General features: G+C 45.7%; 1 protein-coding gene across 6 annotated transcripts in view; it reads left to right on the forward strand.

Moving 5' to 3' along the window:
* The window catches only part of CLCN1 (chloride voltage-gated channel 1), a 108226-nt gene extending 91972 nt beyond the window's left edge, over positions 1 to 16254 (forward strand). For 5 of the 6 annotated variants that reach the window (XM_035140599.2, XM_035140600.2, XM_035140601.2 and 2 more), the window contains 10 exons: positions 149 to 259; positions 369 to 582; positions 2242 to 2375; positions 4465 to 4682; positions 4985 to 5090; positions 5969 to 6054; positions 6716 to 6754; positions 9127 to 9231; positions 10328 to 10414; positions 11038 to 16254. In XM_035140599.2, coding sequence (XP_034996490.2) covers positions 149 to 259; positions 369 to 582; positions 2242 to 2375; positions 4465 to 4682; positions 4985 to 5090; positions 5969 to 6054; positions 6716 to 6754; positions 9127 to 9231; positions 10328 to 10414; positions 11038 to 11469 — 1532 coding nt within the window. In that variant the 3' untranslated portion in view covers positions 11470 to 16254. Of the gene's footprint in view, positions 1 to 148; positions 260 to 368; positions 583 to 2241; positions 2376 to 4464; positions 4683 to 4984; positions 5091 to 5968; positions 6055 to 6715; positions 6755 to 9126; positions 9232 to 10327; positions 10415 to 11037 lie in introns of those variants that run through there. The other variant, XR_009556878.1, reaches the window with a different exon arrangement.
* The last annotated feature ends 644 nt before the right edge of the window (positions 16255 to 16898 follow it).

A 16898-nucleotide genomic window follows, 5' to 3' on the forward strand; every position in this document is an offset into this window, starting at 1 on the left:
CTGAATCCAGTTAACTGAATCCAGTGCCCAATATTTTCTTGTACATTGTTAGCAGAACACACTTAGACACAGAACAGCTACGAAGGCAGGGAGGGGAAAGAATTTTTATTGATCTTGTATTAACCAGTCATCTCATGATGGCTTATAGGGGCTGCCTTTGGACGCCTGGTTGGTGAAATCATGGCCTGGTTTTTTCCTGATGGGATTCTCTTTGATGACATTGTTTACAAAATCTTACCTGGGGGTTATGCCGTGATTGGTAAGTCCACATCCCTTTTTCCTTAGGTTGAAATCTCAATCTAAGCTACAGATGGTCCATACGTTGCTAATTTCCCCGCTTTTTCTCCATGTTCTGCAATTGGGAAAAGGAGCCGCTGCTTTGACTGGTGCAGTGAGCCACACGGTGTCCACAGCAGTGATTTGCTTTGAGCTGACAGGCCAGATCTCCCACATCCTGCCCATGATGGTGGCCGTCATCCTTGCCAACATGGTGGCCCAGAGTTTGCAGCCAAGTCTCTACGACAGCATCATCCAAGTTAAGAAATTGCCCTATTTGCCGGACTTGGGATGGAATCAAATAAGGTATTATAATAATAAGAGGAGATGAGAGGGAGGGAACGGAATTAAATGATGAGATGATGAGAAGGGGATGCGGATGAGTCCACCTAGTGGTGTAGCGTGGGGGGGGCGATGGGGGTGGTCTGCCCCGGATTCCACTCTGGGGGGGGGTGCCACTTGGCTGGTTGCATGTTGCCCAGGACAGCACAGAGCAGGGGAGGAAAACTGACAGGGGTATGCATGCACATTCAGCTGCCTAACAGTATCTGCGTCACCCAGGAGATTGCAGCCGCAGTGATAAGAAGATTCATTTACGTTGTCTGGAGAGGTCACTTCCTAGTTTGCATGGAGAAGCTATTATCAATGGAGCCCAGTGGTGGAAGCACACGACTGTATTGAGGCAGTGCTGGGTGTTGAAATTTTGTGCCCTGTTTCATGTCCGGGGCAACCACCCTTGTCCGAGTGGTTTCCCCTTTTTGTCCCGCCTCTTTCCGAGGGAAATCCTGTTCTTTAGCAATAGAGCACATCAAATGGTGATCTGAGGAAAAATCAATTTTCTGTTTGCTCCAATTGAGTGCTAAAGAATGGTGTTCCCTGGTTCTTCTTTTGTAAGGAAAGAGGGTTGGCTGGACACCCTTCTCTGTCTTCCCTCGTATCCGGGGGCCCACTGGTGGCAGAAGTGGGCTCTGGGGGGGGGAGGAAGGGGGAGGGGATAAAGCCAGCTATAAAATGGAACACCTTCGACTATTCGCCCTGCATGGGACTCTCTCGTGGCAGGAGGGGGCTCGTGAGGGGGTGGTGGAAGAGGGTGGTTGAATATGATATGTATGTTTTGTTTTTTATTGTAAAATTAATAAAAATTATTTGAAAATAAAAATAAAGAGTGGTGTTCCCTGGGGGAGAGCAGCAGGACAAGAGGAAGTGTGGATAAGCCCACAGTCTTATTTCCTGCCTCCATCTGAGGTGAACTTCTTTGCATTGCTTCTGTTTCTCTATGACCTTAACTCCTCTTCTTCCTGAAGCAAATAGCCTGCGTCCAGGCTACCTCAAGGAATTCCCTTCTCCCATACGGGCTTCCCCGGGTTCTTCAGTCATCAGATAGGGTCCTGCTCCAAGTGGCAGCAGCATTAAACTGGTGTGAGGCAGTGTTTTCTCAGGAGGGGGACCCATGTTTAGGGAATTCCCTGTTTCAATAAGTCTCCTATATATAAAAAAATTCCTTCAGTAGCACCTTAAAGACCAACTAAGTTTTTATTTTGGTATGAGCTTTCGTGTGCATGCACACTTCTTCAGATCTGGTCTTTAAGGTGCTACTGAAGGAATTTTTTTATTTTACTTCGATCCAGACCAACACGGCTACCTACCTGTAACCATCTCCTATATATAATTCTGGCAGACATTTGAAGTTATTTTAAGTGGAATTTCTCCTCCTATGGATTTTACTACTATTTTATCTCTCATAGCCATCTATATTTTCATTGTCTGAATTTTACTACAATCTTATATGTAGCAGCTGCTCTGAGGATTCTTCGAGCAGAATACAGTTGTTGTTGTTGGTGGGTGGGTGGGTGGGTGGAGGGCTATTAACTAACTAGCTGACAAATTAGTTAATTAAGTCAACCCCTCCTTTTTCTTTAACTTACTCATTTTCTTCCCTTTGATTTTAACTTCCGGCCACTTAAGCAAATACAATATCTTTGTGGAGGATATTATGGTGTGTGATGTGAAATTCATCTCCTCCAACTGCAAATACCGGGACCTGCAGGATGCACTTGAACACACCACTGTCAAGACCTTTCCTCTTGTGGATTCACCAGGTGAGATGGGCGAGGGACCAGACCTACTGATGAATTCAGAGTTAGCTCACATCCGTCCCGCCCACCCAAAAAGTTTCCAAGCACTTTGGTGCTCAGCAAACTCTAAGAACTTAATTCCTGGTCAGTTCCTTGGCATGGTAACATATTGTTGGTGGGCAGAGGAAAACTCAATTAGTACTAAGCCAAACTGTTCATTCTCACTTTTTGTTTAAACACAACTCTGGTTTTCATTGGATTTTTTTTATCCCCTGTTAGTATTTTATTTATTTGGGGGGACATGGCCTGAAGAAGATGAAATGAATTCTTGGCTCAACCCTTTGTTTACCAATAAACGCCTGTCTTGTCTTTTTACATGTGTTTCCTGTAGACAAATTATATCTAGTTTTTGTTAAAGTATGTGCTATTTTGTTTCTTTGCTTTTAATATTCAAACCATTTACATTCCATGATAGTACTTTCAAACCCATCCTTTCTCCTTCTCTTTACTCTTCCCCTACTCTCCTCCTATATTTTAACTTTAACTTTTTACCCTCTTTACTTTTATTTCTTCTTCTCTTCTCCCCCCCTTCCTCCTTCTCCCTTCCTCCCTACTTCTTCCTTTATCTACCTGTCTCCTCTCCTTCTGCACTTTCTTCTCTTTCACCCTCTTCCACCTCTTCCTGTTGATGTTCTACTAATTCTCCAAAGTCTTTTCTGTATTTTCTCATGAATGGTTTCTCAAGCTAGTCCTAAAGGGCCAAGACTTCCCCAAGTCTAGTTTGTACGCTCTATGCCTCCAGGGTGAAACTATTTTGAAAATAGACCCTGTTGAGTCTTAACTTTTACCCCACATGAATGGAGAATGAGCCCCAGAGGCCTAGAATGCAACCAACACTTCTCTGACACCACATGTTGCAAAGGATGAAAGCTAGTAAAGATAGGGAAGTTGTCTTTTATGAAAACATGTCTACTATTACTGGTTTTCTCATTGAGGAGCCAAACATAAGCTTCCAAGAGACACCAGAGCTCCTCTGAACACTGTTTTCTTTTTTCAAAAAGACTAGTGCTCTAGAACTTGCGGAGGTGGTCACCCTCCTTGAAGTGGCATTCCTAGAGATACTAAGTGGACACTTCTCTGCCTTTGGGACTACACAGAACTGGGCTGTTGCGGAGGGACTAGAGGGTGGTCCAGCCTTCAGAGCAGTAGCAGCCAACATTGAGCTCTCCCCATGTTCGACTAAAGTTTTCACTATCCCTAGTTGTACTTGGTGGGGCTGATGAGACTGGCAGTTTTGACCATGCTGGCAATCTCTGCTTCAGTGGCACCTTGTTTGCTGCATGGCTAGAGCCTGGTTCTTGGCTCGTTCTAGACAAAATGCATGTCAGGACCCATGGGTGATTCTATAGAGACCTTGTCTTCCTCATATGGGTTTGATATCAGCGGCAGAGGAGACCACTCGGGCGCCTGGGGCGGCATGCCCAGGGATGGGGCAAGCCGCTCATAGAGGCAGGGTGAGCTGCGCATAGGGGCGGGGTGCACCGTGGGGCCTCTGGAGTCTGCCTGCCTCCTCCCACTCAGCCGCCCTACAACTGGGGAGAGGTAGTGGGCGGACCGTTTGGGCAGCGCAGAGCCTGCGTGAGCCCAAGCCACCACATCTCCCCCAGAAGAGACGCGTGGCTCGGGCGCGCTGCAGGCCCCGTGGTGAGTGCCGCCTGGCATTTTGTCACCCCCCTCAATGGTGACACCTGGGGCACACCGCACCCCCCGCACCCCCTTTCTCCACCCATTTGATGGTCCAGTTGACTCAGCAGCCCACTTGGGGCCTTCTTCTTGTGATAATCCCTGTGGTTTAAACAACTAGCTGCCAGGCCACATGTGTGCTGGGCTGGATCTGTACTGGTTAAAAAAACGCTATAGAAAAAAACGCTATAAAAGCTCTCAATGCAAAATTCCATTGGTGACAGATCACTGCTCTACAGAGCCATTTGGTGTACTTGTTTATAACATAGTTGTAATGATATAATTGACAAGTGTAGCTGAGTCCCTGGGAAAAGGGAAGAAAGCCCTACTTGGCCTTACTTGCTTTCGTTCTTTCCCTCTCCTGCTGTAGAGTCCATGATCCTGCTGGGCTCCGTGGAGCGGCCAGAGCTCCAGGCCCTTCTGCTCAGGCACCTCAGCACTGAGCGCCGCCTGCGCTTGGGCAGGGAAACGCAGCAGCAGAAACTGGCCGAGACACCATATGATGGGCACAGGTGGAAGCACGAATCCTTTGCTTTTGTGGATGAGGATGAGGATGAAGAGGAGAAGCCCGAGGTAGTGAAGGAAAAGGTGAGGAACAGAGCCCAAGAGGAGAGTGAAAGGAGGAGCAGGAGTGGGAAGAAGGAAAGGGGGAGAAAACAAGTGTAGATAAGATTGGGTCCCTGGTTAAAATCTCACCTGTTGAGAATTCACTCGTGGGGAACCCTCTCATTCAACGTAAGTCCTACTTTGTTTGTAATGTATGTTTGGAGAGATTAATTCAAAGATTGCTTCAATAATGTAGGCGAAGGGTATTTGGGAAAGTTGCAAAATAGATGAAAAATATTTAAAGTTAAATCCTGGTCCTTGTTTTGCTCGTCTTTCTCCTGCAGCTTCCACAACAGCCTGCTTTCATCAGCAGTTTCTCAGAACCACCCAATGGCCCAGTGGCTCCTCACAAGCCATTGCCAGAGTCACCAACCCCTCAGGAAACTCCAGGTACAGAAATACATGCCCTGTTGTCTTGGGGTGGGACAGAAGAGTGTAAGAGGAGTCTGCTGGATGAGGCCAGTGGCCCATCTAGTCCAGCATCCTGTTCTCACAGGGACCAACCAGATAGCTATGGGAAACCAAGCAAGCCAGAGCCAAGCACAAGAGCACTCTCCTCTTCTGTGGTTTTCAGCAACTGGTATTGCTCCACGACTTTGTCTCATCTTCTTTTAAAGCCATCAAAGCTGGTGGCCATCCCAGTCAGCACTTGGAAGCTTGACTGCCCTTGCCCGTCTGTTCTGTGGGAAATGGGAGGGGAATAGAGACCGCAAGTGTGATGCTACAGAGTGGATCATGAGTCCCGTCATCAACTCATCTTTGCTCACTTGGAGGAAAACTGGGACGTGTGGACTGAAGTTACAGGAAGCCCTATAGTTTGGTCACCTCTCCTGCCAAGGCTTCCCTTCATGCTGCTACACGATTTCTGTTGTTTCACAAATTCAGTCACGTTGCTTCCCATCTCCTTTCTTAGCTGAGGTGTTTCTTAGCCTTTATTGTCCTACGGTAGAGAACATCTGACATTGTTTTCTGCAATGGTTTGTGCAACTTCTTTGCCCCTTCAGAAATAAAAGAGAATTGGCCAAGCTCTCTTCAGTTAGCATTCAGTACATTTGTTTGTTGGTCTAGATCAGGCATCCCCAAACTTTGGCCCTCCAGATGTTATGTACTACAATTCCCATCATCCCTGACCACTGGTCCTGTTAGCTAGGGATCATGGGAGTTGTAGGCCAAAACATCTGGAGGGCCGCAGTTTGGGGGTGCCTGGTCTAGATTATGGAGTAGGTGATGGGACCACACATTCCTTCCTCTGGTCTTACTTCCCACAGGACGGAGATTCTGGCGCTTGAGGAGACTGGTGCGGTTCCTCCTGTGCCTTTACCACCCTTCACATCAGCAAGAGATGGCTGAGCAGGTGAGGAGGCCAGAAGGAGTGCCTTTGTGCCTGACCAGAAGGCAGGGGCTGCTGCCTTCTAAGACAGGAGCATTTGTTGGGTTGAAAATAGAGAAGTAAAGTAATGTAATGAGAGAGATGACACCTCAAAATGATGAACTGGTTGGTCCAGGCGTGTGACCAAAATGGCGGCCATGGCAGTGGGGGGAGCCTTTTAAAACATTTGATTGACATAAAACTGCCTTTTGGTCCCTATTGTGTTTCTTTTGTTTTGCTTTTGTACTATTGGATTGCAGACAATTTCACCTCACAGGTATATAATTTGCATTTTGGGCTTTATAACAACAGCCATCTGTCTATGTCGGGGCCCTTGTGCCGTTATATCCAGGGCACTATTTATTTTTTTGTTATTTCATAAAATAAAATAAAAGAACGTAACAATAAAACGATCAGTAAAAACATTGAAAACTTTTCTTTTTTAAAAAAAGAAATCCTCGATGACCTAAAACCAGATGAAAATTCACATCAACATTCTGCATATTTGTACTATGTAAAGAAAATGAATAAAAATTAGAAAACCCGGAGGCTTATTAAGGAAGATACTGTATTTCTCCTGTCCTGAGAATATGATGTGCATTTAATACTTGATCTTATCTTGGGATTTATTTTCTGTTCCCATCAGGAGTCCCCAGAGTTTGAAGACCCAATGAAGCCAGAAGAGGTATGTTTTGAAGCATAAGAGAGGGGGCAGAGGGGTGGGGACCAGGCTGCCATCCCCATGTCAGGAGATGCCATGGACCAATCATGGGATTGCTTTGGAAAGAAATTGCAAGATTTGCCCCCTTTCTCAGTTGGCAAGAAGTTGGGGCTTTTGTGCTTTGCATAACAATGAACAGTAAGCAGCGCCCTTTAAAGCCCCAAATGGCCTCGGTCCAGTATACCTGAAGGAGCGTCTCCACCTCCATCATTCTGCCCGGACACTGAGGTCCAGCACCGAGGGCCTTCTGGCGGTTCCCTCGTTGCGAGAAGCCAAGTTGCAGGGAACTAGGCAGAGGGCCTTCTCGGTGGTGGCGCCTGCCCTGTAGAACGCCCTCCCAACAGATGTCAAAGAGGAAAACAACTACCAGACTTTTAGAAGACATCTGAAGGCAGCCCTGTTCAGGGAGGCTTTTAATGTTTAATACTGTGTTTTATTTTTCTGTTGGAAGCCGCCCAGAGTGGCTGGGGAAACCCAGCCAGATGGGCGGGGTATAAATAACAAATTATTATTATTATTATTACAATCTAAAATTTAACCTAGAGGGAGGAAGATGGAGGGAAAAGTAGGACGACACATATATGCATTCAGGTCAGCTACACATATTGAAGCTTCTGCTCTGCCTCTAAAGCAGAATTCTTTGAGGCAGGAAATGTGTTTTAAAGGTAAGTTGCGTAAATGATGGAATATGCTGAAACTTTAAGAAAGATTGGGAACCATTTATGTCATACCTACGGAAACAATGCTGTGAAATGGACTCACTAGTAGGTTTTGATTAAACACTTACAATTACCAAAATAGATACAGAAAATATAACAATGATGTTAAAATACCAAGAGGACAATAATAACTATTTTAAAGACATTTAAAGTTAGAAGCAGGAGAAATTAATATGTAAAAAACCAACAACAAACAGAAGAGGAAGTTGAGGGAAGTCGCGAGGGGGGGGGAGATTTGGGAATAGTATTTTTTCTTTTCTGTTTTGTGAATGATACATTGATGATAAAATTATGTAAAATTTAATAAAAATTATTTAAAATAAAATAAAAAAGGTAAACTGCATACACGGCCCTAGATGTGAACTAAGAGAACCGTCTCAGATATTTTTGGGTGAGTGGATTCTAATAAAGATTGTCAGCAAGGTTTAGGGAGACAGCTCCTTTCAAATTTAATTTGCAAAAAAGGAAATGAAACTATTTTAATCTGTCTTGCTTCTTATACCCCATCAGCCCCACATAGCCATGAACAGGACTGCAGCCTAGATCATTAACTCTTCGTTAGTGTGCCTATAATGTCCTGAGAGAAGGGTCCATAACAAATGAAATCAATTCTTTATCACGGTCATAAACCAGCATAGCCATAGGGTTTATACCTTCTCTCATTATTTGCTCAGGTGGCATATTGGTGAGGACACAAGGTCTAAATTGCTACTTTGATGTCTAGTCTGACCCAGGACAAACTTGAGCTGTGTACACGCTATACCTTCAAAGAACATTTTCCCCCTCCAAAGAATTCTGGTGGGAACTGTAGTTTACCCCTCATAGAGCTGCAATTCCCAGTAATCCATAACAAATTGCAGTGCTCAGAATTCAAGGCAGGGAAAATGCTTCAGATATGAAACTTATTAGTTTCAGTGAAGACTCTCTTAAGGCAAATCTTTAAAAAATGCAGTATAAGCACCGACAACTGGGAAACACTGGCCTGAGAGTGCTCCAACTGGAGAGCAGCCTTTACCAAAGGTGTCATGGGCTTTGAAGACACTCAAACTCAGGACGAAAAGAAGAAACATGCTAAGAGGAAGGCACGCTTGGCAAACCCTCACCATGATCAACTCCCACCCGGAAACCTATGTCCCCACTGTGGAAGGACATGTGGGACCAGAATTGGCCTCCACAGTCACTTACGGACTCACTGTTAAGACTGTGTTTATGGAAGACAATTTTACTCGGCTATGAGTGATCTCCAAAGAAGAATTAGTTTCCGTAGTGGGGATGAGGACTAATGAGTTAAACCCATAGGCTTTGTGGAAAAGGTCGGCTGGGAAGAGGGGAAGTTGTTCTGACAAGGAGTTCCAAGCACAACAGGCAACAAGGGTGAAAGGGGTAGGAGAGACTTGCAAGGAAGACAGGAAATAAGGAGAACTTCATCCCCATTAGAAATGGCTTCAGGCAGGCTTCCAGGGCACTAAGTGCAGGAAACGTTGTCTGAGGAGCCTGCCTGAAATGACCCAAGGAAGGTAGAGGATATATGGTCTATATGAGATATGGGCAGCAGCAGCAGCCTGGGAAAAGATAGGAGTGCAACCTCTGTGTGTGAATGCATCTTTCCTGTGTCAGATAGAAGCTTGGGAGCAGGAGGAGCTAGAGAAAAACGTGTGCTTCAACAGCTGCCGCATAGACCCCTCGCCCTTTCAGCTGGTGGAGAGGACATCCCTGCACAAGGTGAGTGTCGCTGCCCTGTCCCTTTCCGTCCTCCACCGCCCTCTTTGGCCAGCCCCCACAGTCCCCAGCCCTCCTCTTGCTTTCCAATCTTGTCTACTTTTTTTTTAACAACTCTTGGTCAAAATTGTATTTCATAGTCACAAAGCCAAGAATTGCTGGCATTGGGGTTACTTGGTGCTCCTTTTTCACATATGCAAGAGACAAACAGCCAAAGACAGAACTCTCAGACCTTCCTGTTGTAGGGGCCATGCCATGATTTTACAGACACAAAGACATGCATCCATGCCTCATCACCTCTCCTCCCTTTCCACCTCCCCTGGAATGCACAGCCATTCCTGACCATAAGCTGGATGACTTGTGATTCCCAAGTGGAGCACAGCCATCACCAACCGTCTACTGTGAGCTGCCAGGTATTTGAGAACTTTAGGGTTTTTTAGTTTCAGGTGAGCTCCATAAACAAGAGGATTGTTCAGTGCCATTCAGGTGCCGGAACTCACCATGAACGCCTCTCCCTTTCTCACAGAATGGCAATGGCACCCACCTGAGAGTGCCAATGAGTTCCCCCTGAAAAAAAGCCCTGGGTTTGTTGAACCTTTGGTGGGTCACCCAACTTATGTGGTGCCATTCGTCTGTTTATGCTGCTTGCCTGGACTTATGGGGGAGGAGGGGCAGACACAAAAGGTTCTCAAGCACCTGACAAGTCAACACACCTGGCAGTGACCTGGGTTGAGCTTGGAGGGTCACATTTAGTACAGAAGTGCTCATCAGATTCAGACAAAAACATAATCTGTAATTCAGTTTCTGTAGTTATGGTTCTTATGCTACATTACCAGTAATTATGTTATGCTTAATACCAGCTGGCTTGCCACAATTTCTTCTCAACACCAACAAAACATTAAAGTAGGTGGGATCTGCACCATTAATGGTTCAAGTCCAAGCACAAAGATTTCATCTCTTGGCTTTGCTGAATTTTCTCTTCTGGACTTGGGTGCAACAAAATCCACCACGTCCGATTCAGATTCCCCATGAATCTACAATGACCGGCCTGTTCTCTTTTCTCACTGATAGAAACTGTCTTATCTCTCCCCTCTCACAGACACACACCTTGTTTTCATTGCTGGGACTCAGCCATGCCTATGTAACCAGTATGGGGAAGCTGAGAGGCGTGATTGCCCTGGAAGAGGTAAATTTAACTTTGCTACCTTTGTATTCCTTTGATCAGTCTCAGATAGCCATTGCATTGTCCAATGCCAGTTGGCTCTTGCCTAGAGGAGTAAAAGTTTCACCCACTACAATTCAAGGCAGACAAATAGTTTTAAAGAGAGGTATGATCAATGCAGTCTTGCCATGTTTGTACATTAACACTGGTTTTATCCAGTCCTATCTTTCTAGAAAGAGGTGCCGGAACTTAGTTCCAGTGAGTTCCTGCTTGTTTTGTCTCAGTTGCCCCACTACTGGGATGTTAGCTTAGTGACGGTGCTTATGATTGTTTATTAAAGGCTTCTAGAACTGTCATTGTCAGGGTTCCCTGGGATGACACAAAATCTGCTCAAACCACTGATATCTGTGGTGTAGATATGGCCAAGTACAATTTCCACAAATTGAGACCCAGCATCCTTTGCATTGATATTTTCTGATCTTTTGATTCGAGATGGACTCATTTATAGCCATACCCACCTCCATCTGCCAAGGAGGTGCCAAGCACTCAATGAATGTTGGAGTTTTCCAGGTCTCCTGAACAACTGCAGACTTGTTTATTTGGTGGTGGTGGGGCATCTGTTCATTCCCTGTCTCTGTAACTCTCAGCTCCAGAAAGCGATTGAGGGCACCACAAGCTCTGGTGTTCACCTTCGTCCTCCCCTGGCCAGCTTCCGTGACACTACCCAGACGGCGGGTGGCAAGGAGCAGGCCAAGTGGACTGCACAGATGTGGAGCAAGCGGGACAGTGATGTGGCAGCGGCGGCGGCGGCTGCGGCGGCAGCAGCAGCTCCCAGCAGTACCGCAGCAGACTCAGGGACAGAGAGCCCGGTGGCCCCTAGCTCTCCCTTCCCGCCACCCTCTCCTGCCCCCAGTGGAGGGAAGGCGGTGGTACGCTCTGCCTCAGCTGCTGATATGGAACTGGAGGAAATGGAGCTTTCTGGCCCAGCTGCTGAGAACATCTCAGGCATCCTGAAGGACCTCAACCTGCGCCCCAGAGACGTGTCTGAGGATGACGACGACGACGACGTGCCACTATAATTGTACAGAGGAGGCGCCCATCTTGCCCCTTCACCCAAGCTACTCCTGCCATACTTGCGCTTCGAGGAAGGGCCTGTGGGCAGCTTCTCTGGCACTAATGGATGGCAATTCGCACTGGAGAGCCTTGGCTCCGTGGGCTGACTCTTCCTTCTGCCACTATCAATGGGGTGGGGTGTACTTTGATTACCATGCTGTGTTAGGCATTCCATAGGGCTCCATCCCCTGTGGAGAGATGGTCAAGGCAGGCAGTGCAGAAACTTCTCTTCAGACTAAATGACATGGCCACCAACATTTTCCTCGCCTTGCTTGATTAAATACTTAGCTTAGAGAGGAAGTAGACAAAGGATTTAACCTAGACTGGCTGTGGAAAGAATGCAACCCAGGTTGTCAACAGGCCCATAATTGGATAATTTATGCGATGGTGCCCTTCCCTTCGTGCTCCCGGTGTGAAACTGCCTCGCCTTTACCACTTTGCACATCTCAGAAGCCCCTCTCCTGAGAATTGCAACTTGAAGCCACTTGTGTTTTTTTCTGCTGCTTTTCCGGACCCATCCTTGTCCAATGTTCCCATCCGGAAATCACATCATTTTTCCAATATACTGTACAGTATCCCACTCAAGTGTGTGGTTCAGGTCAGGGGTTGTTATGGAATTTAAAAGCCAAGCTCAATCTCTGCCCCGCCCACTGGAGAAACAGAAGGCAGCAGTAGGAAGGCAGTTGCTCAGCCTGATCACTTGTTTTGTATATTTCTTGGAGATGTGAAAATTAAATGAAGGAAAAACGCAGTGCCCTGACTCACTGTAGGAAAGGTAACACAACCAGGGCTCTGTTTGCAGAAGTCTTTTAAAATCCTGCTTTGGATTGCTGAGAGGGAAGAAGGGGAATTAATCTGACTCCCTGCAAGCCAATCAATTAGTGCCCCCCACCTCAACCCCAGGAAATCTATTAATAAAAACAAATTCAACCACCACCACCACCACATCTGTTGGAATAGAGAAATGAGAATATGCACAGCGCATTGTTCCCATATAGCTTCCCACCCAGGTAGGGAGACCTATGCAGAAGCCATCTCTGGCAAACCTAATGGCTCCAGCTTTATCTGAAGGTTGTAAGCCAAATGATACAACTAGAAAGGGTAGTATTCTGAAGTATTCTGATCATTAGCAAGGCAAAAGTTTGAGCAAGGTAGCACACAGTCTTAAATGGTTTTGTGTTTTTTTACGTTTTTATCACGACATGATGGACACTTACGCAAAGCAGTTGTCTTAATAACTAGAATTCCTGTGAAGAAACGGATGTGACAAGAGGTGTGGCAAGTGGAAGAAGAAACAGTTGCTGCTTCCGTGAGCACATCTCTATTACAGTTGCCTATAGGCTTTCCACCAGTTTAACAGCCATGGCTTCTCCCCAAAACTTGAAGTTTGGCAAAGGTGCTGAACATTCTATTATGAACAATCTGCAATGACATTTCCCGAGAGAGAATGACGGCTGACCCTGTTTTAAGTGGGTAGTATCTAAAAGGGGGGGAAATGCCTGCCTCTTGAGCTAGCCATTACAAACACAGTTTGATCCTCCCCAAAGTCTTAGCTGTGTCCTCCAATCCTGCACTCCAGTTCCCTCGCTGCTCAGTTAGGGTGGGTGAATCAGTCACTTTTGGTTCCTCTCGGTTCCTCATTTTTCCTGCACTAATTTCAGTTCACCGCATCTGTTTGCTTTTTTAAAAAATAAAAATAAAAAAGCCCTCATTAAAATTCACCAACACTTTAGGGCCAATTTCTAATACACACATTTTTGTATGCAATTATCCCTAATGTAATGCATTTTGTATGTTAGGTTTAGCATTTTTGTGCACTCTTCTACACCAGTATATATGCTCTCTGTGCAACGCTAACATCCGGCACCATCCGTTGGACTTTGCAGCTGCGACGCCCCAAAAGTTCAACTAGATCTGCCTTTGCTCAACCCCCAATGCCTCCACACAGCTTCACCAAGCTCCTCAGCCACTGGCTGTGAAGTGGTCTCAGTTATGCATGCTCCTACTCCTGAGCAAGCCTTGGCTTACTAGAGAGGAGGATCTGCATTGGCATTTCTTGCACATGCAGGTGAATACCACCTGGAGGAGTAAAGTGCCTGGCCTGCCTATGTGAAATGGATAACATGCAATGTTTACCGTTTTTAGAATTCTCCAGCCCTCTTGGACAGTTCCATGGGGAAATAAAAACAAAGTTATTACAAGCAGAAATCACCAGCCCGAAAGCTGTCTCATACACATGGAGAAAACACTGGAAAGGACATTTATGAATACACTCATGTGATGGTAGTTTCTTAGGCTCAGAAATGGCACATTTGGGTGTGCGTGGGCATGTTTTCAACAGCTGCATGCTACTTGGAAATTCAGTAACCGCTAGGAAACAAATAACCTACTGAGTTTGTCTGCCATGCAGTTGTTAGGAGCCCTTCTGGGAGAGAGATCGATGGTGGCAATCCTGTCTGTACTGGGCTTGACATCAGTTGTCTACCTACCCCAACTCCATCAGAACCATTTTGGACAGCGTTTTGGTACAGCTCGCTGTCCTTTGCCAGCAATTCACCTGTTCTAGTATATGAGCAGCATCTCAGTTCCCAGGGAGCTTGTGGCAAATCAGTATGCTCGGTTGCAGACAAAATCCCCATGTGGTCAGGCCCAAGGGTGTATGCGCAGGATTAATGACAGGTCAGCTGCATCTTAACATTTAAGCAACCTGTTGGTGACACATTCACTGCTGTTAAAGAGGAGTGTGCGTGGAATGGGGATTCTGACATATGCATACATCACAAAGGGGATAGTGATTTTTTTAGTAATAAAAAAATAACCCAGTTATTTAAACGTGATTCTGGGCAGATTTCAAGGTTAGACAGTTCTGAGCTCTAGGCAGATTCCAAAATCTGTGGGGAAAGGGAAGCAAAAATAGAGAGGTCTGCTACCAAACGTGCCTAGTTTGTTTGCCATCTGCATGCACTTCAGTGCTCTGCAGTTTCCAGCTGTGGATATGGAAGGCAAGAACTGCATAGTGCCTGCCAAGCAGTAAACATGGCACAGGGAGTCAACAGCAAAAACTGTTTTTATTCCTCTTGTACTTGCCTCTCATGTCTGCTGCACCTGTAGCCCTACCATCAGCGCCCTGCAAACCTGCCTTTAGATGCCTAGTTCTTGAAGCAGGAAGCCTGCTTCTGGGCAAGCACCCTTTCAGACTGTATGTGGAAGTTCACATGTTTGAATTCTCCACCCCAAAGTTCTTCTCGCATAGAAAACTCAGCATCAGGCGGGTGTTACAGTCCAGATGCGGGGCTACTGCCGCTGTAAGAATTAGGCCAGCATCTCAAACGCTGAGTCCTCTGGGGATTTTGCAAGCTTTTGCAAGCTCCTAGTGGAAAGCTAAGGCAAACTCACAGGCAGCTGCATATGTGCACACCTTGGAGAATAGTAACAATTTTGGCTTAACTAATGTGAGCCACCTGGGTTTTTTTGCAGCAGCACACAAATCCATACAATAAATAAATATGTCAAAATATGCATCCAAGTTACAATGACACATAGAAAATATTTTTATTAATACATACAAATGTTAAGATACACATTCTGTGAACACAGTGACAGCACTTGGACGTTTTACTTAAGAAAACAAACAGAACCCAAACAGAATATGGCCTGGTTCTCATGGAAAGCATCAGCCCATGTCTGTGTCCCACTGCTTTCGGGAGCAGGAGTGGGTGGGGACTTATAGAACTGAATGCACCTCCATATAGGATTTCATAGGTAAAGCTACCGAGCACCCCTTTCTGCAGTGTCAGCAGTGTGAAATTGTACTGCCCAGACGTAGGCCAATAAGGTATAAAGTAGGATTAAAAAAGAAACCACAACACAACTGCAAGAATGTTATGTATGTTACTCGTATTTTGTGTGTGTCAATAATAATAATAATAATAATAATAATATATTATTTGTACCCCACCCATCTGGCTGGGTTTCCCCAGCCACTCTGGGCAGCTGCCAACAAAGATTAAAATACATTAAAATGTCACACATTAAAAACTTCCCTAAACAGGGCTGCCTTCAGATGTCTTCCCTATGTTTTGAAGGGTCTGGGATGTACCCATTAGCTTTTCAGGTTGGGTTATTGGTTTCTAGGCCAACAATCTCAACAGGTGGTATATTATTATTATTATTATTATTATTATTATTATTATTATTATTATTATGCAGGGGATACATAAAATGTCGAGTACCTGTCAAGGTGCACTTCTCGGAGTTGGGGGGGGGGAATTCTTCTGATAATGGTCTTGCTCACATGTATGGACGGAAGTGTCTTCATTGACAGCACAGGCCTTGGTTAGCATGCAGGAGAAGTGTGCTTCTTGGAAGTTGCTCCGCTCTGTTTGTTTGCCTCTTGATCTTGCCTCTTAGAACTGTACTCCTCTTCTGGGTCATGCTGCATTATTTCATGGATCGATTCCCCCATCCCCAATGTTTCATATACAATGTGACTGTAATGGAATGTCATTCTGAGGCAGGGGAGGGGACAGGGCAAGGAAGTTACAAGGCTCGTTGGGCCAGGCCAGGATCTCCACTGTCAAAAAGGCTGTTTTCTGGCAACAGGTCATATTACCTTTCATTAGTATCAGGCAGTGTCTGAGCATCATCTCCATCGATTGAAGGGGGAGCCCAAAAATGAAAATCCTAACGTCTAACAATGTATGTAAAGTTAAAGAACAGAAACATTAAACTTTGTCTTATTTTAAAATATACACCGCGTCGTTTGGCTAAATATACTACATCTTTTAGTTGCTTGGGAGCTTGGCCAATGCAAAGACACAACCTAAGCCCCCCAAACAACATCACTATAAACCAACCTTTCCCGACCTGGTGCTGATGGGATTTGTAGTCTCAAGCAGCTGGAGGGCACCAGGATGGGAACAGTCAGAAATCGCAACCGTGGGTCCATTTCCCAGCCCATTCCCCTCCAAAAAGGTCTAGTGGGCACTACCTCAGGTTATGCCATCGTTATGTCCTCGCTATCTTTCCTACCACCCCTAACCCTGCAATTGGCTTTTCATAGAATCGTAGAGTCGGAAGGTGCCATGAGGGCCATCTAGTCCAACCCCTCGCAATGCAGGACTCTTTCACCGAACATGGGGCTTGAACCCACGACCCTGGGATTAAGAGTCTCGTGCTCTACTGGCAGGGAAATGTGTGCTATTGTGACATGAACTAAGGCAAGTTTTACAGACCTTATGGAGGAGGGGAGAAACATGGTTGCCCTTTTGGATGGTGTTTACGGCCATTCGGTGACCTAGAAATGGCCAGTATTCTGCAAGTCAAAAAGGTAGTAATGTCTGCCAGACATGAACTGAGAATACCACAGTGCCATTTTTCTAACTCGATGGAGAAA

The sequence above is a fragment of the Zootoca vivipara genome, chromosome 16 (assembly GCF_963506605.1).
Source record: "Zootoca vivipara chromosome 16, rZooViv1.1, whole genome shotgun sequence".
Lineage (NCBI taxonomy): Eukaryota > Metazoa > Chordata > Lepidosauria > Squamata > Lacertidae > Zootoca > Zootoca vivipara.